Source organism: Bacillus rossius, chromosome 11 (genome assembly GCF_032445375.1).
Source record: "Bacillus rossius redtenbacheri isolate Brsri chromosome 11, Brsri_v3, whole genome shotgun sequence".
NCBI classification, from domain to species: domain Eukaryota; kingdom Metazoa; phylum Arthropoda; class Insecta; order Phasmatodea; family Bacillidae; genus Bacillus; species Bacillus rossius.
This window is the reverse complement of record NC_086338.1, coordinates 13,035,049-13,059,761: the sequence shown is the minus strand read 5'-3', so window position 1 is coordinate 13,059,761 and position 24,713 is coordinate 13,035,049. Positions and strand designations below refer to the sequence as shown.

General features: G+C 40.9%; 1 protein-coding gene and 1 long non-coding RNA gene across 2 annotated transcripts; one reads left to right on the top strand and one right to left on the bottom strand.

Moving 5' to 3' along the window:
• Positions 1-721: 721 nt before the first annotated feature.
• On the bottom strand, positions 722-24,506 carry LOC134536650 (uncharacterized). Its single transcript, XR_010075832.1, has 2 exons — positions 24,255-24,506; positions 722-1,071 (listed from the first exon to the last, which is right to left on the bottom strand). It is a non-coding gene; the product is annotated as an uncharacterized LOC134536650 (long non-coding RNA).
• Positions 3,326-23,367, top strand: LOC134536649 (lazarillo protein-like). The gene is made up of 5 exons (XM_063376457.1): positions 3,326-4,868; positions 7,365-7,501; positions 8,840-8,940; positions 20,367-20,459; positions 23,105-23,367. The coding sequence occupies exons 1-5, from the start codon at positions 4,773-4,775 to the stop codon at positions 23,230-23,232; spliced, it is 555 nt and encodes a 184-aa protein (XP_063232527.1). The 5' UTR covers positions 3,326-4,772; the 3' UTR covers positions 23,233-23,367.
• Positions 24,507-24,713: the final 207 nt, after the last annotated feature.

The window sequence follows — 24,713 nt, the reverse complement described above, 5'->3', positions numbered from 1 at the left end:
ATTAATGATGTGTGTACCTATATTAATTAATCATGAGGGGGAGGGGATTGTTCAAGAGGGGGAGAGGATTGTTCAAGAGGGGGAGAGGATTGTTCAAGAGGGGTAGAGGAGGACGAGGTAGGAAGCTGGTGGAAGTTGGTGGAGGGAGGGAAAGATGAAATGTTTAAGTATGAAATAATTATATCAATTATGTGTATACCATGGACAGGGTATACCTAGTAAAAGAAATGGCTTCCAGGATCATTACCATATTTAATATTAGAAATGGTGGGAAAAGCGCACCACCATCTTAAATCTTCAAAATGACCACCAGGATCACTAGTGTCTTCTTGAGATATTTGGATTACTCCCTGCTAGGGTATAGTTTTCAAAATGGCAGGCAGACTATGCCACACTCACAATTTTAAGTTGTGTTACATGACACTAGGGTATCAAAATGATGGGAAGAGCATGCCACATGTAATGCTTGAAATGACTGCAACCTTTCAAAATGATGGGATATGTCCTTTTCGTGCATGTGATGCGTGCATAATGACTTGTAAAATTTTTCCCAAACACTCCATTATTTAATTAACAAGATTCCTTTTTTAAATGAATGGTACTTTGAAATAAAAACACACAGAATATACATTGAGTCAAAAAATATTATTTCTTGACACAGAAGCATACTATATAATTCATTCATAATTTTTGCATACAGTGTTCAGATCATTATTTATAAAGCAGGTAAACAAAATTCACATTTGACAACACAATACTCATAGCTATATAAAAAATGACCATACTTATCTTTTAACACAGAAAGGTTTGTACTTGTAGATGACATTCATCTTTCGTCGATTTTATACAGTGATAATTGTAAGATTACATTTGTTGTAAGACTGTGTTCATTTTTTGTAATTCGATGGTATATGTATTTGTGGCACACACATCATGTTGATGAGGCACATGACTTAAGTTCGTAGTGGAGATGGGTTTGTTCATTGCCATGCAGGTGCTCAACCTTTGGGAGACTGCGAATGGCGGGGAGGCAGTGGAGCACTGGTAGTTGCCTTCAACCCTTGGAGAAAACTGTAACATAAATCAAACATCTGTAACATCATTTTACATCAGATTTTAAAAGGTACGGGAGGGGAAGGAGAAGGTGGACAGACAGGCAGGTTGGAACATGTTTTAAAACTCTCATTCTCTCAATCTCTCACTCAAACTTCTCGCCCTATTCATCATTCACCTTTTACTCATTCTCGCAATCTTTCTCCCCCCTCTATCTCACCTACCATTCTCTCTCTCTTCTCTCTCCCTCACACACAAAAACCTTACCAGCAAGTGTTTGTTCTACAGGCACAGAAGAAACAATACATTTTTCCATTTTCCTGTTTGAATATATTTAATTTCTGTTAAAAACGCATTATTTTATTGGAAAATGGAATAATGTAATGTTTCTTCTGATAAATAAAAAGCAGAGTAGATAATTACTTCCTAGATTTTTTGTAAATGTTTATATTATTCCAAATCAAACCTGATTTTGTAATTTAACTGTTTCAACATATTTAATTTCTGTAATTAATAGTTTATTTTTGCGATGAATACTAAAATGAAAATGTAATTTTAAAAAAAGGATCACAGCGGTTACCGAACCGGAACACGCAAATTTCAGCCTCCGCATATTACCACTACACAAAGCTGCTGACTTAACAAACACAGAAATATATCGGTTTAATAGTTTATTTGTTATATTAAAACATTAATTAACGATTGCGGCAAAGTTAAACGTTATTGCTCTGTATCCAAACCCTACAATGCTTAGAAATAATTTTTAAAAACTATCTCTAAATTTTACCCGACTTTTAAAACGAAAAAGTATTTTTTAATATGCCTACTTTTATATGAAACTCCCATTTAATCCAATGCTAATGAAGGGGAGACATACTACTAGCGCCGTTAGTTCGCAGGCCTCCGCGAGCTCCACTGAGTCGACGAGACACGCTAAGGCAAAGGATATGAAGTTGCAAAACCAATCTGCTATACACGCACAACAATAGTTAACATACATATGTTAGACGCCATGTTCAATAAAAAAATATAATGATAAAATCTTGTGTGTTAAATTTTAAATGTTAAATCAGCTCAATAAGTCAAAGGTTTATTTGTAGGAAGTATGTACATACTGATTTTCGCCAAAACAAATATACATAATTTCATTTAGTGTTCGTAAAACGTGTTTTAAAATATTTCAAGTTTATTTTGTTTATAATAGATATAAAAAAATTACAATATATCTCCGCTTTTGTAATGCTTTAAGAAACCTACAAATTTCAAATAGTTTTGACGCTATGTTTATTCCAACATAAATTTCCTGGATAATAAATTATAGAAATTTTTTATAGTATAGATTATATCTTGCTATGACTATATAAGACTACATAATGTATTCCAGGATAGTTTTACTACCATAAAGTTTACATCGGCACACCAGGACGCTTAGTACATCCCCCGGTGTCCGCGAAAAATGCCCGTGTGCATGTTGGCACACGTGGATCCGCCATCTTGACTACAGCAGTTTCTGCATTTAAATTTCCGTTTTGTACTGCGCTCATTTCACTTCATTTCTGGCGCATACAAAAATTTCACCCTCAACGAGTAGGCGATGATAATTTCGGTCTAGGGGTAGGTAAATGTCACATGTTTAGTATTGAGCCATTTACATAATACGCATTTGGTACTCCTGTTGTTTTGGTAGCCCTGAGAAATAAATAGTACCATCTTATTAAACAGAATTTTACCTAAGTTTCAAAAAAGGAAAAAAAAAAATGTTAGCGTTTTCCACAAGAATGAATATTTTTCGTATATTTATAACTCTCGGCATTATTGTTAAGAATACTAGTTAAATTTCGTGATCGAGGTTCGTTTTAAAGGTTTATCTGCAACTTGAGACCACGCGAATTTGCTCGTTACCGAGATTAGATAGTTACACATCAACAGTGAGTACTAACACTCAATTTTTTTTTTTAAATTTATTTAGATGCAACTTATTGTGTACTGTGAGGTAACTAGGACACGGCGGCACACACCAGGGATACTGGCCTGCAGTAATTAAACGATACGAGTATGGCCGTGTCAGACCTTGAACTCGGATTCTCTGTGACTCAAGTCTAAGGTTTCGCTGCTTACATTTCTGGGCTGAGCACTGGGAAGAAAGCCTCGTAACTACAACAGCACTGGCGCTAAGGCCCGGTGCACACGTGCGGACATTGTCCGTGCGGTGCCGCTGCGTCGCCGGAGACGCGTTCTCGGAAGGCTTGACTGATAAGAAGTAATGCACACACAGCTGCGGCGCCGCAGCGGCACCGCACGTCCATTGCACGTCCACTGTGCTTACATTTTTGTCCGTTGATCCCACAGGAACGCTGCGGCGCCGCACGTCCTACTACGTTCCTTAGTACATTGGTGTCAATCGAGCAGTGCACACGTGCGGTCGATTGCCGCAAAGTGAGATGGCAGCATCACGTGAATTTGAAGAGATATTCGATGTTGAACTCTTCATCGCAGAAGTTAAAAGTTATCCAGAGATATGGAACGTAGCCGTTGAAGAATACCATGACCGTAATAAAAAAAGAAGTGCGTGGATCAATATCTGCCGTAAATTTTGCGAATCGTTTGACGAAAAGGATGACTAGGAAAAAAAAACGAAATATGTAAGTATACATTATACTTTATTTTAATGAATGCCTATAAGCTAATCTATATAAATACAAATATGAAAGTAGTGTTTTAATAAACGCACAGTATTTCAGAACAGGCTGTATGATTAAATACATTTACAGATGTAAAACACGTGAGTGAATATTTAACGTTAATGTACGTGCATAATGTCAGGATACATGCTGATGAAATATTATGCGCTAACAATAATTCGTCAAATGACTGGACACTCATACGGAAATAATTATGAAATTTTTCTGCATTGCATCTCAGGTCTGAAAAACTTGTTACAAATCTGCCTCTCAAGAGTCTTGAGTCGGTGAACGGATGCACCCAATGCTTTTTAGTTATATCCAATAAACATTTGTATACAAGGTACATAAAGAATACCCGTTTACGTTTGTACACATCCATCTCGTTAGTCGGCATCGTTCAGACTGTGCGGTATTTGTCCGTACTGTGTGAATGTGTTTCTGCGGCAACGTTGCGGCGCCGCAGCGGCGCCGCGCGGACAATGTCCGCACGTGTGCACCGGGCCTAATGAAGTCATTATGAGAACCATAATAAACGATGTATTGACGTATAAATATCTTCTAACAATCCAATATAATTATTGTAATTCTACCACGTGTAATCCAACGAAGTGATATATTTTCACTGTAGTAATCAAGAATATAAAAAAAAACCGTCACTTGAATTCATCACTTAGCCTGTACAGTTTATTATCACATAAACTATCATCTAAATGATTACAAGGCATATGTTGGACAACAAGAATTGCAATAAAAAACCTAAGTTATAAACATGTTTACGTTTTAAACTTTGCTGTTTGAGAAGAAAAAAAAAGGAAAAAACTTTTTATCTCAATCCACGGTGTTTGGTCGACCTTAGCCGGGTGACGTCAATAACCTCAAACGAGTGAACTAGACATTGTAACAACTTAGCTTGCTCATCCGGAGTCATTCTGAAAGAGCGTAAACAGTGGAGCCGGCGTGACCTCCCGACCTCCCGACCTCGCGACCCGGCAGCACTACATAAGCGGGCCGCTCCGCTCGCCCTCACTCCGCGCCATGCTGCTGCCGCTGCTGCTGGGGCTGCTGCTGACGTCACAGGCCAGGGCTGCCTGCAGCGACCCTGCGGCCAAGGCCTCCCTGGACGAGGACAGGGTGAGCTACACCACGTGCTATACTTCTCGTCTACATTTCATGTTTGGGCTCAGTTACGTAATCGAAATCATGTACTTTTGTGAAACAAAAAATATTTGGAATTTCTAATTAATAACTAAAATTTCAATCGTCAATAATTTACAAAAAATTATAAACTATTAATGCCTATAATTTTAATACATATACTCTTTTATAAAATAACAACACTTTAGTTCATACATTATTGAATCAATATATTTTAATAAGTGATCAAAATGAAACAATCTAAACAAAACATTTTAATAAAAAAATATTTTTTACATACTTTTAGGACATTGCTGAATTTAAAAATTAATTAATAGACGAATTATCTTTCTAAATATTTTGATAACAAAATAAAATTCCATTGTTCTAAAAATTATTCATTCTAGAATAATATTTTGTAACCATCAATAAAAATATAAAACAAAATTTTATCTTAATGGGCAATTAAATATTTTTTTATTTTTTTTGATGCATTTAAAATTATGTTTTCAATTAAATTATTGCAAAATTTGTCTATTTGCATTATATTTGCTTAATTATGTTAAATGTTTAAAAAAAATTCAAAATATTTTTTTATTATTAACTGAGGAAATAATAATTAGAAAAAAATATTAACTTTATTCTTAATAGTATACCATTTTTTGTATAAAATTTTGTTATAAAAATTTAATCGGTTGTTTCCAGCGCATTGTACAATATTTTGAAACATTTATGTTGCTAGTGTTTATCATATTGTTACGAATAGTGTGGGGGGAAATGGTTTCGTAAGGGATAGCCCAATTAGTTTTATTACAGTTTTATTAATTACTAATATTTACTTTACTAATGAATAATTGTACTTAAAAATGTCTGATCACCAATCACTTGCGCTCAAAAATGTTTATTCCCAGTCACTCAATGTCTGTCAAGTTCCACAGTTTGCACTCCGCACTGGAGCTAGGCTCAACAGTGGTTCGCCCCTTACCTCGCGCCTGTGCTAACACACAGTCTCAATGGCACTTTCTCGATCCCGTCGTTCCTCGTCACGGCGCTCTCACCCTCTTCGCCGATGTAGCACCTCCCTCCACTCGCCGATCTCCCGCAGAGGCCGGCGTCGTCGCTTACATCCCCGCGGTGTCTTTGTCAAAGGGATGAGAGCGACTGTGACGTGTCGCGTCATTGTGGGCCGACCCGGCGTCCGAAATGTCAAGAAAGGTGGCGTTTATTCGCAGAATTCCCAGGCCGCCTAAAGTGTCAGTGACAATAGCCCGGGGAGTGGAGGGGGATGGTCAGTCAGACCCTTGTGATCCGGCCAGGCACGCGTGGCATGCGTAACGTCAGCGCCCGTGCGGCGCCGCTAGCCAGACTCGCTGGAAGGCACGCTCAGGTGCCTTGCCTCCTAGCACGCGTGGAACAATACAATAATAATCAACCTTTGAATATATGACCATAAAGATAATGCAGATCATCTTTATTTATGAAATTAATACATAATTAAATTTTGGCTTGGGTTTCCAACTTGCTAAAACAATTAGTGCTTGTCTTAATGCACTCTTATAGATCCTAAAAAATATCTTATTATAAAATTCTAATGAGATGAAAAAATAAATGTATAAAATACTTTAAACTTTCGAGAAGTTCTATTAATTGTATTTATTTACTAATATCACAAGAATAAACTTTACAAAGAAATTGAGATATCCAGCTATTATTTTTCATTAATATTGGATATCGTTACAATGACCTCGCCTAGTTTGAAACAAGAACTCCATTAATTTTTTTTAAATTTAAATTGTATTTAATTAATATTTTTTATATTTTTTTCTGTTTTCCTTGCTGAATAATCACGAATTTTTAAGATGGCGGACGTGACGTCATAATTAAAATAAGGCATAATCCAAAATGGCTACCAGAATCAAGGTAAATTACCCCTGTGGCTTAGAGCAGCTTGTTTTTAGGATTTCTAAACTAGTATTTAAGAATCTTCAAGCCTCTGACATTAAATGGGGAATAAAACAGGAAATTTTCCATTAAAAAGGATATGTTTTCACTGAAAAGGGAGTTTTTTGAATTCATGATATTTTTTTCTGAATTTTTTGGTTGATTTTTTTTTCTTCAAAAAAGTGAACATATTGGCGATTTAAGGACAATTTTTTACAAAATTGGACCAATTTTGACCAGTCTTTGAAGTTCAAGTTCAAGTCCATCCAAGATGGCCGCTGTGATGAAGTTAAGTTCATTCATATTTAATTAAAATCTGAAGTTAATTGGAAAACTAATACATACAACATATTAAATTTCGTAATTTTATCCTACTTAGTTTTAATACCAACCACATTACAACTACCAAACCGTGGTCATACAGGTAAGGAAGTGGCGAACACTTGGACGGTCTGTAGAGGTATGAGGTTAGTGAGGTAGGGGGTAGTAAGGTAATGAGGTAGTGAGGTAGTGAGGGTGTGCGGTAGTGAGAGAGGACTTGGTGTGCTGCAGCTGCTGGGAATGTGGTACACCGTGAAGCAGCCGAACATAGCCGGGTCGAGCAGGAATGGAGCCAAGTGTGTGCACAGCGTGTACAGTCGCGCCGAAGATGGACATCTCACGTCACTCGTCGCCATATACAACATCTCGTGAGTGCCACATGCATCTGTTTTCGTTCCTGTACGCCACTGATGAGAATTTTACATCTCCGCTGTGGCATGAAGCCATAATGCTAAGCGAGACGCAATGTGCCTTCTCATAGGCTGGCCTCTCTGAAAGCAGGTGAAGGATAATTAGTGTCCCTTATTTAGGCGACTACATAGTCGGTTGCGGCTAGATGGAAGTCTTGCAGTGTCTCGTCGACTCGCCGATAATCGCAAAATGGTCCGTCTGCAGTCGCGACGTGAAGTGTCACGTGAAGAACCGCGTCTCGTAATTAAAAGTAACTGTTCTATCAAAAGTGAGGTGGGGGGGGGGGGACTGGGACGTCCGGACCGAAAGGTTTAGAAGTTCCCCGAGTGGGCATCATAAAAAAACTCTGACTGATGTCCCGAAGTTGGTATCACTGGCCGACTTTAGCGCTACCTGTTGAGGGGTGTCTGAAATAAAAAAAGAATCGACCTGCCCAAGGCGTCTGCTTAAACCAAGGGTTAAAGGGCGCAGTCTAGTGCTACACTCTGGCGGCCAAGATAATAAGTTACTGTTTCTGCAGCGAGATGTCGTGGGGTGGTCCATCTTTGCACACACATTTTTTATGCGAGGCGTCCTTGGAGACGGTCGCTGTCTGCTGGGGTTTATGACCGGTCATTGGTCTTAGGCGAATTCTTAGAACCGAGAGGGAAGGGGGGTGGACAAAAAGTGCAACGACGCTGAGAATGAGCGTCCATGACGTGCTTTTCGAGGATAGAACCTAATACGTATTCGTGACGGTAAAGGCTATGGTCAGCTCGCCTCTGAGAAATGGTAACAGCTCGTCCAGAGCTGCTGTATGCAGTTTTAGTCATGAAGTGAAGTAACGTTACAGGCCTGGGACGTGCCTGTAAGCGAGGGAAATTTCAAACTGGCAGCAAACAAAGTCTTAGATCTGCAAAAGATCCTATAGGTCTCTGGGAAAGGTGCTTCTGTCTACTGGCACAAAGTTTAACTTAGGGGAGTACACCAGCCTAACAAAGTGTAAATCGCCTTTTAGTAACCAAATTATAGAGCAAATAAAATTTCCAAAAATAATATAAAGTTATAATAAAATTAAAAACAAAACGTGTCGAAATTCCTAATTTCCGGCACAATATTCTCAAAATCTCTCTTAGAATTGACAATTAATTTAATTTTCTTTCTTTCAAGCACTTTTTTATTATTATTATCAACAGTTCTACCTGCTTATCCCAGGTGCATTGGAGCCTCGCTCCTACGTGTGAAAGTGGTGGTTCAGTTTAAGGCCTTGGTCACTGTGTGTGCGAACTGTCTAAAATAAATTTTGTTTGCTACAGATCGCCAGTTTATACGTCCGTCAGACTGCACATGCACAAAGCTGTGGCGGGCTCCACGGACGGCAAGTACGACGTCCACAGCGAGGGAGAACACGGGACTCGTAAGTCGCTGAGAACCACGTGACTGCACTGGCACACTTCACTCTCTCGTGATGACTTGTGTAACCAGTGGATCTTTTAGTGTCAAAAGGCTAAATAATGTCTCAGATGATTTCGTCTAGATATAAGTACCTCTATGTTTATTTAACACTTAATTACATTATTACATTTGATAAATTGATTGACAATTATGTTAAAATATATTACAATTACATAATTTTAAAAATTGGGCCGGCCCTAATTAGAAAAATACCATTAAGTTTCACTGGACATAATTAAAATAGAATCAGAAACGATAAACAGGTTAAGTTTTACAATCCCAGTGTGAGCGCTTAGAGCGATAAAGTCCCGAAAGAAAAATTTCTGCGGTGTTCCGATCTTTTCAACATCCTGAACTAACTGTTATTCTGAAGATATTAAAAAAAGCTGAAGAACCGGAGTGTTGACGTTCGCTGGCCGAAGTTGAGCTGCTAACGAGGCGTCAGGGCGCCTTAGTCGTCCTGATTGCTGGAGGAAGGATTCGAGGGTGGTGTTGCTAGGTCCGCATCCAGCCCTTGGACCCTGTCTGTGAACAGGTCCGAAACAAACATGTTCAGAACTGATTCACAGACAGTTAGAAAAATAAAGGCAGAAAATGTCCACTAAAAACGACGATGGTCGGGGAATAAAGTTTGTCAAAAACTCACCATACAGGGAGATGGCTTCTAGCGCTTGCCAGGGTGCGGAGCTCGCGAACACGCGGTTGTCGCGGATGTTTCCATGATTTAAAAAGATAGAAAATATTATGAAGTATTATTGACGAAGCATGAATACTTCTACGAGGAATGCTGACTGACTAATTACTAACAACTAATAGTTGTAGGGACCACATCCATTGCCTAGCTGATTACATTTTTTGAACAACGAACGAAGTGAAGTCTTGATGTACGGCTCGCCGACGATGCGGCGTGGTCCGTCTGCTCTCGCGGCGCGAAGTAACTTTGGGGCGGCAGCGACTCGTAATTAAAAGACGAAGTCATTCAAAAGAAACGGGGGAGACTTCGATTTCCGGACCGAAAGGTTCCGAAGATTTCCGAGGGGGTGTTCGAGAAATACTGACTTTGATATCTCGAAGTTGGTGGTACTGGCCGATGTCAGCGCGACCTACTGAGCGGTGTCTGAAACAAGGAGAGTTAGACATTGGCTCACACGAGGTGACTGCTAATGCATTGGGCTTATGGAGAGGACTATTGCAGCACTCTGGTGGCTTGGAAATGAACTACGGGGCACAGTTTGTTGCGTGAGGCGCCAGGGGGCAGGCGTTTAGCGGGCGTTCAAACACCCGGGGCAAATAACTTACAACTCTGCCACGAGAGGGCAAATGCGATACATTCGGAGACTGATAGGTGTCCTTGGGATTGGACCGGGGTTGAAGGCCGGCCATTGAACTGGGACTGGTTCCCTGGAAAGACTGTGGGGGGGATGTGAAATGTGCAGCTGCTGGTGGGAAATTCTCTCGGCAGCGGCCCGGGTCGTGCCGGGGAGGTGTTTAAGACGAGCTGCGGGTGTGCCTAAAATCGCTCGCGTAAGGCTGGCTCTCAGAACCTAGCTGCTCTAATAGCTTACATGACATAGCACTTCTTGTCATGGCTCGGAGGAGAATCACAGGCGACGGACGTGCACCACGGCGGAGATAAGATGATAGCACTTACTGGGTCATTAGATGGTTGGCCCAATTCGATTTAATGTTGGGAAAGATTGGTGGGACTTGCCTGACAAAGATTAAACGGGAGTGTACAGGAGGTGGAAAAATTTTAAGTTCTTGCAGCAAAAAATGACTGGCGACATTATTTTTCAAAAATTCAAATTTAGAATTGTGCCAAAAATACTAATTGACGGCACAGTGTGTACAACTGGGCACCACATTACAAACAAAAGAACCATGTTTTTAAGTTCAAAACGTTTTCCTTCAGTTCTAGTTGTGTTGTTTGAAATAATCCTTACATCTTATTTTTTAGGTGCCGAACAAATAATTTTTGTAGTGATGTTATTAACTTAATATATATCATCTATTTAATCAGGATAAAAATGTTGATATAAAATTGTTGCCACTAAAATATTATTTTTACATAACATAACCTTAGGGTCTAGCAGTACTGACCCCCAGGTAATGTTTACGCTTTCTACTATTGCCTGCAGAGAGGGCTTTACCTTCTCACCAGATACCTCTTTCGAACATCTGAGGATATCGAAAGACGAAGACTTCCCAGTAGAGCTCACTTTGGTAAACACCCTTGGTACTACTAGGATGTAGTAAGTTGCCTTGGAATGGAGAGACTATATATTCGTACCCATGCACCCTTTCAGTGATAATGTTTAATTCTTCCTCTGATACCAATGTTGGAAACAGTTCCGATACCTTAAATGGTAGGCACCTTCTCTCAAAAGAGTCACAAAAACTCCCCAGGTTGAGAAATAACAGTAATTCAGCAAGGATAAAACGAAGGAGAAAAGACCAAAATATTCAATATATAAATACGTAATTTTTTAATGATTTTTTAGTATTTCATCCCATTATTTTGTTTGATAATTACAGATTTTCAATATGGTGGCCAATAAGGACAACAAGGTAGTGCTCCTTACGTTGTGATGATTGACCCTTCTGATTTCAAATGGGTAAATAATAAACCAATATGGCGGTAGCTCACTCTATCAGACATTGAAAACCAAGATGGTGGATCCAAGATGGTTGCCATGACATCACACTGACACAAATAATTTATGCATTGGTAATAGTAGTGGGTGTCAGTCTGATTGAGAATATCAATGAGAAAGGACATGTGGCCTTTAAATGGACTTGGCGGGAATAGAACCAAGTACCTTTTATTTAATAGTGTACCTTGAAACATACCACGATGTACGTTTACTAAAGCAAGTATCCCAGACCCCTCCCATATAGTCGTGATATTTTCCAACCTGCCGGGGAGGAGCATACGGCTATCAATCAGCATAAATAGAGTATATCTTGGTGTAAGGGTAACTTTGCATTAAGGGATGACCACTAGTCTACTCATATACAAGAAAGATTTCAAGTATCTTTTAATAGATCCCAACTCATCACAAGGGAGGTATATAAAATTAAGATATACATAAGTATTCGATGAATACAAAAGTTTACAACACGTTAAGCTAAACAGTATAATATTGAGTAGAGCGTGACCGTAGTCGTCAAACCGTGTCTCTTACAATATGTGTTCGCTACACGGGCGAGAAGTCTCATAGGTCAAACAGTACTAACTTAAGGTTAACATTGAATACTTAATTCTACTCCCAAGTTCGTACACGCGCGTGTGGGGCGTATAATTTAGTTCGGTTATACAACAGTGGTTACAGACTTTAATATTACATACGTAAATATTACTAGTGTCACAGAAACGTGTCTTTAATTACTTCTAACAACGTATATATTGGAACAGTGTTTCTGCAGGGGTTGGGCGCATCGCGCACATTTTCATAGTGAGCTTAAGCAGACAATATAAGGAAACGAGATACGTTCTACGTTAAGTATACGAGAGACGCAACAGAAGAAAACCCGATAGTGCAAAATGTACATATCCTCCTAAGACGGGAGCGGGCCGGATTCCCGGCCATGGGCGGCGCCGAGGACAAGAACTAGTATAAATGAAAATAGTATAAAAGAAAAATTTAGAATTTTGAATGTGGCAGCCAAACGTAAACGAAGGGGAATTCAAGCCACTACACACCAACACTCACCCACCCATGACCGGTGACCGGACGCACCACCCGCGACAAACTATTCGCACTAGAACTATGTACTATCTAAGAACGAGGCGAGCGCGCCCAGCCCCTTTATACTCTAAGGAAATTAGTCCGGCGTAAGAACACACTCATGCATAGTTACAAGCGACAAGCAAAATCCTTCAGCGCACCACAAGCGCCTAGAGAGGGGACACGTTGACGTCAACACTGGAGGGAGAAAAGGAGGGGTAATACTCCGCTCAAGGGACGGCGCACTCATAAGTGAAAGAAAACAAAAAAAACATCACGTAATTAATAAGATGTGACGGAAGCAGTGCGCCTCAGCACACTGCAACCACCCTCGCTTAATTGAGAACACACCCCTGACGAAACAAGTGCTGGAAGGTGTAGACTTCGGCAATCGCAGACATGCAGGCGGCCAAACGGGGGGGGGGGGGGGGGGGGTACGATGATCTTGAAGAAGACTTCCCGTGCCCGCATCTTGTTTAAGGGCGCAGGCGGCAAACTAGCGCACTGTGCTCCATCCTTCGACACGATTGCGTTCCGAACAATGCCGTGGCTCCCAGTGTTAGCGCAGTCAACGACTCGGAGCATGTAGTTGTTGAGTCGGGTATCAGAGTTATCAATATACTCGCCACGCCTCACGCCGTTGACGAGAGATGCAATGTGAGGAGTACGTGCGGGGGAGTAGCAACTGACTCACCCCAAAGGCGCGTCTTCAAGCGTCCGAAGTTCCAGCATCCGGGACCACCAGTAGTAAGCGGCGGCGATGGCGGGCACGGTACTGCGAAGACTGCGGCAAGGGGAAGGGGGGGGGATAGCGGCGAAGCGTAGATCTCAGGCGGTGACGTACGAGGGGGGGGGGGCGGGCCCAGCCCTCCCGTAGCACGTCGGCTAAGGTGATCGGCGATGACAAGTCGAAGCGCAGGCTGGGGGGGGGGGGGGGGAGACGAAGCGAAGCACACGCGAATTGAGTCGGAGTATCGGAAGGGGGGAAAGAGAACTTCACTGTTCTGGCGCATAAGCGGAACACTAATACACAATCTTTAAGAGAAATCAACAATATTTTACTGCCATATCCATAAATATAAATACTAAACTCTAAAAAGATACAGAAGATACACCAAAGTTGTTTCACAACTCTAACGCACATAAGCCACCAACAAGTATACATTGAAAAAGGATTATAACCCCACACGCCAACCACAAAACCAAGCGTACGTAATAGATTACAAAATTACAAGATTACAAAAAACAAAAATTTTGGAACACGCGCGTGTACTATACTATAGACGATTTATTGTTAAGCATGATACGCTTTTAAATGGCTAACGTAGCTTTTCCTCAGACGCCCTCGTGTGATGGGTTTAGCCAAGAGCACCGTGTTGGCCCCCAGAAACCTAGAGATCCTATACGGGCCGACGAAGGGGGGGATAAACTTAGAGCCCAGCTTCCCAATCTTTGAGGGGAGCGCAAAATTGCGTACCAAAACAAGGTCGCCTACTTGAAAATCGCTCGGATGTCTGCCAGTATTGTACGCATCGGAAACCCGTTCCCTGGCCCTTTGCAAATTAATTGCCACGGAATCTACGATAGCTTCGAGTGCTGAAGGGTCCCAAGCCTCATCTACGGGAGGGAGTCCCCAGATATTAAGGAGAGGGTGAGCGAAACTGCGGCCCAAAAACGGGACAGAGGGGGGGAACCCAGTGGCGGAATGAACAGCACTATTGAGGCCTATCGAAATAAATTCGATGTCTCGGTCCCATAGAGTCTGATCTTCTCTGTAATAAGCTGTGAACACGCTTTTTAGGACTTTATTCACCCTTTCGGACATATTCCCCTGGGGGAAGTAAGCGCTGGAGTGAACAGGCTTCATGGCCTACTCCATGCACATGGCTTGCCATTCCGCTGAGCGGAAATAAGAAGCGTTGTCCGACACGATGATAGCGGGGGCTCCCAGTATCTGCCAGACTCGCGTCCGAAGAGCGCGAGTTATCGTAGCTGCTTTGAAATTCCGTAGAGGTAGTAGGATAATGAATTTTGAAAAAATATCAACTAGAACTAATAGGCAATTGTTCCCCAGCGTAGACCGGGTTAACGGCCCGAATATATCGACGTGCACGGTGTGCCAGGGGGCCACGGGAGGGTCAGCGGCATACATCCCTATTTTCCCACAAGAGGGGGGCTTGGAAACCTGACAATCATGGCACGCGCGCACGTATTGACGTACGTCGCCGCGTATATTGGGCCAGGCAAAATGAGCTGAAATTTTTTGAAACGTTTTCGAGATGCCGAAGTGACTGCCCAGAAAAGAACCGTGAAAGTATTTAAGGATCAGGGGGCGTAGTGAAACAGGTACTAACATTTTACGCGCTCGTCCCGACTTCCCTGTGTAAAAGACGACACCGTTTTCAAAAACATAGGGTACGTCGGCGCCGGCACTAATTTGGCGACGAATGTCACTACAAAAAGGATCTGTAGACTGTTGCTCTTTAACATTAACGTAGGATTCCGGAAAGATTCTACTTGTATTCACGTGAGCCTCGACAAGTGGGCTAGTGAGCTTATCGGCCTCCGAAAGGTGGGTATTAACAGAAAATTCTTCCGGATTGAACATCCGTGATAACGAGTCAGCGACTACGTTTTCAGTTCCTTTTACGTGTCGGATAACGAAATCGAATCGGGATAGGCGGAGAATCCACCGGCCCAACTTACCCAGTTGGTTGGGGTGGTTAAACAACCAACTAAGGGCCTGGTTGTCCGTATACAGGTCGAATTCGGACCCTTCGAGGTAGGAGTGAAACTTCTCTACGCCGAAGAGGCACCCAAGGGCCTCCTTCTCGTATGTACCGAGCCGTTTCTCCCCATCTGACAAAGTTCGGCTGGCGTAGGCAATGGGTCTGAAGGAACCGGCGATTTCGTGACTAAGCACCGCGCCCAAAGCTAGAGAAGAAGCGTCCACATGTAGAGAAAATCTTTTATCAAAATCGGGTAGAATGAGGACTGGGGGACTCGCTATGACTGCCTTTAATTTATTGAAAGCAGTATCACAATCCTCTGACCATGTGAAGGGGACGTGTTTCTTCCGAAGCGAATTCAGGGGCGCGCACAGTCGCGCAAAATTGGGTATAAAGCGCGAATAGTACCCCAATAATCCCAAAAAACACTGCAGGCCCTTCAAGTTCCGGGGGCGAGGGAAGTTTACTACCGGGGATACCTTGTCCGGATCCATCAACAACGTACCCTCGGCAATCACATACCCCAAGAACCTGACGGACTTTTGCGCCAGCGAAATTTTTTCGGGATTGACGGTGAGGCCTGCACCGCGCAATCGCAAAAAAACCTCGCGCAAATGCTGCATATGTTCACCAAAGGAATTGCTATAGATGATGATGTCATCGATATAGTTGAAGGCAAAAACCATTTTAACGTCTCGCAGAATGTGGTCGAGGACCCGGCTAAGAGCCTGACTACCAAACTTTACTCCCATGGGTATTCTTTTATATTCGTACTAGCCCCAAGGGGTAGAAAAAGCCGTGTAGGGTCTGCAAGAAGGGTCTATGAGGCACTGGTGGAAGCTATTGTTGAGGTCGATAACGGAAAAAATTTTGCTCTTTCCCAATTGTTGTAGGGCCATTTCTACGGTGGGCAAACCAAAATTATCGTTAATTATTTTCCTATTTAAGGGAATAAAATTATGAACAATGCGGTAGTCTACGCCGTTTTTCTTAACCTTTAAAAAGGTAGGGGTGCTGTAGTTGGAAGTTGAAGGAGCTATGACGTCGGCTTTCAAAAGTTTGTCAAGAATTTCTCTCATTTTAGTCATCAATATGGGGTTAGGCTTAAAAAATTTAGACTTAACGGGTTCCAGGTCTTTCAAATAGAACTTGTACGGCTGCAAGTCACATTTTCCAATTCTTTTCGTAAGGACATCCGGGAACTCCATACGGAGATCCTGCAGAATCTTATCCTCCGCGATATCAGGCGTAACTTGATCGCTTTGAAGCACATAATTACGCGAAAGGGTTTTCGAGCACAAGGGCACGTCGAAAAGGGGTTCAAAACCAAAATTGATTTTACGGTTGGCAACATCCACCCTGGCTCGCGTTCTCCCTAAAAAATCCAATCCCAAAATCATTGGAAGGGAAACGTTAGGCACAATCAAAAAAGAATGCCGCCATGAAAACCTGTCTATTTTAAGATGCAGATGTAGAAGAGACGTAGCATGAAGCAATTTGTTATCAGCCAAGCAAATACTTGTGCGAGCGTGTTCGCTAATAGAAAAATGCCTCGAATGGACGCGTTGTCGGAGTTGTTCAACGAACTTATCACTGACTAAAGAGTGAGTAGCCCCCGAGTCTACGAGCGCCAAAATAGAAAATCCAAAAAGGAACACATTAGCGAAGAGCAGGGAATTTTGCACCGAGAAGTTACCGTCAGCACTGGGGCCGCAACGCATCCCTACACGCGCGGTCCTCCGGCGTTTCCCGGACATTGGTCACGAAAGTGGCCGGGGCTGCGGCAGCGGAAACAAAGACGCTGGCTGACGTCACGAACGGGTTCAGTGCAATCAGACATGAGGTGTCCGTATCTCGTGCAATTACCGCACCGATAACGACCGCTGCGGGGCGCCGGCCCATTAGATTCCATAGGTGGAGCAGAAGCGGCCATGCGCTGCGTGACGGGTGCACTTACACTCGCCGCGTGAGTTGCGCGAGTTACACTGGGGCTTCGCGGATTCAGGTCTCTCGCGCGAAAAACTTGTCCTGCGGATGCATGGTCCCCAGACGGAACCACGGCGCGCCTACTCAACCCGGGCGCACTGGGAAATTCTTTCGCATAACATTCATGCGCTACAAGTCTGTTTTGAATTTCTACGCTCCAAGCGCGCAGCTCCAACATGGTGGTGGGGACTGAGAGCATCGAACCATGTTGCAGAGTAGACGAAGATACATTCCCCAAAATGATTTCCACTAAACTTTCCTCCGGGAGTCCGAGATCTAGCGCTTCTGCGAAAAGACTAACAGAGTTTATAAAGTCTGAAAGTGACTCGTGGGGCCGCTGAAAACGGTAAACGAATTTGCGTTTACACGTTTCCAGTACTCAGGGCGGGCAAACCAATTTTAAAACATTTGCCTTAAAGACGTCAAAGGAAGAGCCGGCGGTGATAGCTTCACTGAGAAGCGAAACGTACGCGTCGCTACACTTACTCAAATAGGCTTTGAGAAAATCGGCCTCGCTCACCAGCTTCAGGTTACATATCCTGCTAGCTTCCGCTAATTGCATTAGAACCGCGTCCGGGACATTTCCCTCTAAGCGCGGCAGGGTCTTAAGCGCAGACAGGAATATCTTTTGACTAAATACGGGCGCGGCTCTGGGTTCAAGTGCTACGCCGACAGGAGGGTGTAGCGCGGCGGCTGCGGTTTCCCGCACGTGAGCAATTACACGTACGCGCAACTCGCGTACGGTCTCGGATTCCCCAACTTCCAGCCCGTGATCACCCAAGTAATCCAACAAATCTTCTCTACGCAAAGTGTAAACCCACCCGACGGCGGGGGCGGCTGAGGAACTGGCCATTACACTGCCTATCTAGTGGTCACCTGTTAAGCTGATGTTACGTTGCTGCTCACCAAGTAAGCAGGGTGGCGCAGGTTGAAACATACCACGATGTACGTTTACTAAAGCAAGTATCCCAGACCCCTCCCATATAGTCGTGATATTTTCCAACCTGCCGGGGAGGAGCATACGGCTATCAATCAGCATAAATAGAGTATATCTTGGTGTAAGGGTAACTTTGCATTAAGGGATGACCACTAGTCTACTCATATACAAGAAAGATTTCAAGTATCTTTTAATAGATCCCAACTCATCACAAGGGAGGTATATAAAATTAAGATATACATAAGTATTCGATGAATACAAAAGTTTACAACACGTTAAGCTAAACAGTATAATATTGAGTAGAGCGTGACCGTAGTCGTCAAACCGTGTCTCTTACAATATGTGTTCGCTACACGGGCGAGAAGTCTCATAGGTCAAACAGTACTAACTTAAGGTTAACATTGAATACTTAATTCTACTCCCAAGTTCGTACACGCGCGTGTGGGGCGTATAATTTAGTTCGGTTATACAACAGTGGTTACAGACTTTAATATTACATACGTAAATATTACTAGTGTCACAGAAACGTGTCTTTAATTACTTCTAACAACGTATATATTGGAACAGTGTTTCTGCAGGGGTTGGGCGCATCGCGCACATTTTCATAGTGAGCTTAAGCAGACAATATAAGGAAACGAGATACGTTCTACGTTAAGTATACGAGAGACGCAACAGAAGAAAACCCGATAGTGCAAAATGTACATATCCTCCTAAGACGGGAGCGGGCCGGATTCCCGGCCATGGGCGGCGCCGAGGACAAGAACTAGTATAAATGAAAATAGTATAAAAGAAAAATTTAGAATTTTGAATGTGGCAGCCAAACGTAAACGAAGGGGAATTCAAGCCACTACACACCAACACTCACCCACCCATGACCGGTGACCGGACGCACCACCCGCGACAAACTATTCGCACTAGAACTATGTACTATCTAAGAACGAGGCGAGCGCGCCCAGCCCCTTTATACTCTAAGGAAATTAGTCCGGCGTAAGAACACACACATGCATAGTTACAAGCGACAAGCAAAATCATTCCGCGCACCACAAGCGCCTAGAGAGGGGACACGTTGACGTCAACACTGGAGGGAGAAAAGGAGGGGTAATACTCCGCTCAAGGGACGGCGCACTCATAAGTGAAAGAAAACAAAAAAAAACATCACGTAATTAATAAGATGTGACGGAAGCAGTGCGCCTCAGCACACTGCAATCTACATACTTTTTATTTATGTTATTAAATTTTAAAACATCCATTATTATTTATTTTTAAGATAATTATTGGAGATCTAAAGATTTTACCCTTGGATCAAGGTGCCTTTTGAGGATACAGAACCCACTATGAGGAATATGAACCCCTCTGAGAATTAATGCCACTCTTTGAGGAATATTGACTCTCTCTGAGGAAAATTGGCCCATTTGGATTTTTTGAGGAAGAAACTGGAAATTTCCCACGAATATGGAAGTATTTTTTTAAGAATTATTGGCCATGATTACTTCTCAATACAAGATGGTGGTCTTTCGTCGACCCTCACCACGCACCACAGCTTGAAGCCTGTGGCAGAATTCACATCTATATATACACATATGTATAATGACTTAATTTTTAATTTATTTTGCAAAACGTATAAAAACTTCATATTTTTGGAACTAATGTAATGGTGTCATGAAGGTTTAGGTACTTCAAAGTATGATAATATTTTAAGTTCTTTTTAAATTATGTTTGTTGTTTAGTTATCCTCACGTTGTACATTTTCTTTATAACTCTACAGTGTTAGTACATATTGGTTCACGCATAACTAACCGTTCTTAAATACCACGTTTGCTTAACGTTTGTGACAAACTGTGCTTCAACAGTTATTCAAACAGTGTCGTTTCAGTTGTTGATGTCGGGGATACATTTGCATACACATACGAAGTAAAATACAAAAGTTATTGTTTCACAGAGATTACTTTTCTTCCATACCGTATGATGAGATCCGAGTTTGTGGGAATGTTGTTATTGTGTTTTACAGGTAACGGCAAGCTGTACGTAGTAGATACCGACTACGACAACTATGCCGTGCTATGGGTTTGTAGCCAGGATACCAGGAGAGAGGGAACTAACGGTAAAAACATCAAACATGTCACCTGTAGCCTTGCTTGTAAAACTACTCGTCCAAGTATTTCCTGGCGTGGATATTGTTTTACTGTTTCGTGATAGAAATAACGGTTTCAGTATATATTTGTTTAGATGTATCATTTAATTAATAGAGTTATTAGCAAATGCTTATCCAGGAAGGAATGAAGGGAGTGAGTGACGGGGTGTGGAGCTGTACAACTTCCGAAGTGGGGAAATATAAACGAACAAAAGAAAAAATAACTTTTTTTGTGTGTAAAATTTCAGCTCTCGGTATACGGAATTTTGTAGTAGTAATTTCATGAATGTAACGGAAGTTGCATGGAACGGAAATGTGTGACCACGGTGCTGCCATCTGTGGCGGATGGCACAGAGATCTCGAAAAGATTTCATACCCACCTGATTCATATTTATATGTTGGTTTCGTGAACATCGCAGCATTAACATCGTGCATAGTTATTAAAAAATTAAACATTATAATAGTACAACTATTCTTTAACACTTTATGTTGTAGTTTAGAGTCATAACAATTATAATTAAAAACCTACATTAAATATTTGACAAACCTTACATAATATTGAATTGAAGAGAAAGCGCAGCATTCATCATACTTTCGAGATACAATAAATTATTGCCATAGCTATATATTAAGCTACGAAAAATAAATAATTCGTGATAAAAATTTTACTGTTAAATCACCTCGATAAGGTTAAAGTTGGTTTGTAAGCAGTATTTACAGACTGAGTTCAGTATTTTACAAAAAATAAATATACAAACATAACCGTAGTGTTAAAGTATGTGTTTTAAAATAGGTAACTCAAAATTTAATTTAATTTTATATAATTTTAAACTCCAATTCACGGTGAAAACTTTCTATAATACGCCTTTCTGCTCTGAGATCCACATAATGTACCAAATTTAGCTTCCCACTTTCTGGGTATTTTCTTCTTCATTTTGGGAAAAACAGTTCAAAGCAGGCAATTGTATTGTTTTATCTTTGGGCTTAATCTTCGTGGTAGAAGGAAATTTGGCAATATCTCAAACCATATGTAATTAACAATAGCTGTGAACTGTCGTTACAGCTGAGAAAGCAAAGTTCTCTTAAAAGTTTCTGCTATAAAAAATCAGAAATTACCTAAATTAGAAAATAAATTATGTCATACTGCATATAAGCCTTGCAAATTCTTAAAAATTTATTTACAGAAAACCTTACCACGATCTATTTGAAAGTGTGGTGGTATGCGTCCATCGTGCAACATTTCTGCCATGGCCTTGGTCAATTCAGTCACTACCTTAGATTTTACTGGTATATTTTACTGTATATTTATTTATTTTCGACTTTAATTGGCACATTTAATGTGTGGACGCCTTTACTTACACTGAAATGTAATCTTAACAATGTATAGTAAGTTTTTCCTAGCAATCAAACATGAAATCACACACATAATAACAAATTACAGCAATAACTGATGAATTATCTGACAAAACACGTTCAAGTTTTGTTCTAAATTTAACCTTATGTAATATCATTTAAATAAAAAATTACAACATAAAATAAAAATATTAATTGTTATGATACTGTCATTCAGTCTCTCATTCACTCACACGCACATTTATTGAATATTATCTTGGTTGCATTTCTGTGAATTAAGAGAGCCATGTTTTTTAATACGTTCTTTTTAAACATCTGGGCAGACAGTTGGTGACGAGCATCCTAGTCGGGCTGTTCCACAGGCGAAATACAGTAACTGTAAAGAAATTTAACGTTGTTCTGGTTTTATGTGTGGGTATTTAAAGTTCACATTTAGGTTTTGATCGTTTTCCAAGAAATGACGCGAGCTTAAAAACGTAAATAGCCGGGATAAATATTGAAAATTATTTGCTTTAATATTTTATTATGCATTAGTAGAGCATTTGCGATGGTTCCTGGCAAAGTTTAAGTCAGTCTAGTTTTTATTATAGTAATAGCGCAAATAAATAATTTAAGATTATAAATAAAATGAATGTATTTTTTTTTTTTTAAATTTTCCTTCAGTAGTTTTCCAAAGTAGTGTGTCATGCCATATGTAACAGTAATCAAGATGAGGCAACATGAATGACTGCAAGAGTGTTGCTTTCATACGCACAGACACAAAAATTTTTAGACGATTATAATAATGAAGCGCATAATATGTTTTTTTACAAACATAATTCACATTCTCTATCAATGAGATATGTTCATTCATAATAATGGCCAAAATCTTAACAAAACTTAAAAGCTTAATTTTAGTGCCCCATGAAGTGACATATGGAATAAAAGATTATTTTTCATGCTATGAGAGGTGGGGAATCGCTTATAATACAATAAGATTTTTTTGTTACTAGTATATTAGTGTATGCACAAAGTAAAAAAAAAAACTTAAAAAATTAACAGGATTACCATTTTTGAACAAAAGTAAGCATTATTTTTTTGCACTCACTGATTTCGACTGTTAAGTTTAGTAAATTACAAGCAAAAGTTGGTGACATGCACAGAGTACAGTCATCTGTGTACTTTCATTAGCCAACGTGCTGTATGTTAAAATGTGAGTCTAGAACTATGGCCTAACTGCAAGTCATAGAGAGTGAATGTTAGTGATGGCTCGTGTGTTGCAGAGATGTACGTCCTGAACACACGTCAGCAGCATCCCAGCGCCGAGTTGTTGGAGCAAGCAAACAGGGCGCTGCCTGCTGGTGACTACAGAATTAGCCACCAGACTGACTGCCCGGCACATGAGCACTAACTCCCCACTCCCAGTCTCGTTAAACACTCACTGACCTTCACACGAGCACTAGCCACTCCACTTACAATCTATTGGAACATTCACTGGCTATCACACAATAAGAGATTTCTCGTGCTTTTTTTTTTTTTTTGTAAATATCAGCTGTGCAATAAGTGCTGAATAACATATTTTCTTCAAAAATTATACAGGTTAACATATAACATAAACTTTCAATATTTCCGAAATTTATGTACTTCAAAACTGTATAAAGTTTACAAGTTATTTTAAAAATGTGAATAGTTTATGACTAAAATAAAAATTTTCCATGTCTTCAAACCATATCTAATATTATTTCGTATCCTAGCACAACCTTTTTGTGTCTTCTTAGTTAGAACTGCAAAAATAAGAGCCAAAATATTCACAACACATCGTCATTTCAGTTATAAATTATTGGAATATGTAAGCAATAAATATCATTTATGTATAACTAGGGCTGCTTTTTGATGTTTATATTTGTAATGCATCCTGACAGTTTTGATATTATGACAGCGATAATGTCGCTCTGATTTTACTGTGTGTTAACACAGATGTGTTTGATATTACTTTCATTGCAATAGGTCCACACATAATCTTCGAAATACCATTAACTTACGTAAATCATTTATTGGATTCAAAAAAATTTAGTTACATGAGTGTTTTAGATAGTTGGTGCAATTTTCATTCAATGATTATGTAAAATATCATTGTATAAAGCCAATTACACGAAAACTTGTAATAAAACAGCAGATTAAAAAATTGCACCAAATTTTATTTTAGAATTTTTAAGATAGTTAAAATAAAAATTTAATGTCCATTATGCCAAATGATACTTCGAAGATGTTTGGAGCCCTTATATACAACTGTACTTACGAAAATTAGAATTATCTTGTAGTGATGTGGCCTAGCGGGTTGTTTACAACTCAGTGAGAACATGACCAATAATTAAAAGCAACAAAGATTTAATGCATAAAGCACTGAATAAGCATACTCAGGAAGGAGCTTACACTAGCAGGGTCGGAGTGCATCTCGGCCCCAGGGCATGAGGTCAGGCGTGTGGAGAGCAGCGACTAGTACCGGACTCCTCGACAGCAGGCACAGAAGTGACGGCCGCTCCCACGGACAGCGGAGTGTGTCCGTCTCGGGGAGAAGTGGACGACAAGACTCCCCCGGGCGCCGGCCGCGCAGGGCGCAGTCACAGTCACGGCTGCAGCTATGCAGGTAGCGGACTGGCCGCTGCAAGGCAGCCCGGCGTGGCTCATGGCTGTGAACACACCGTCGCCACCACCATCATCCAGCAGCGACCCGACGAGAGAAACTGCAGCAGGCTTCATGCCTGCAAACTCCCGAAACGAGAAGGCGGCCAGCCATGCCACCACAATCTTAAAATCATTATGATGACTTGAAGTGCCACCTAGCAACTCTAAAACAAATTGATATAATGAGTTTCATTTTTTTTTTTTTTT

Bases quoted from the DNA above. Each gene is read 5' to 3' on its own strand.
- LOC134536649 (XM_063376457.1), top strand. From the start codon at position 4,773: ATGCTGCTGCCGCTGCTGCTGGGGCTGCTGCTGACGTCACAGGCCAGG. The intron at 4,869-7,364 runs GTGAGCTACACC...GGTGTGCTGCAG, and splicing joins CCTCCCTGGACGAGGACAGG to CTGCTGGGAATGTGGTACAC. The intron at 8,941-20,366 runs GTAAGTCGCTGA...TGTGTTTTACAG, and splicing joins CGAGGGAGAACACGGGACTC to GTAACGGCAAGCTGTACGTA.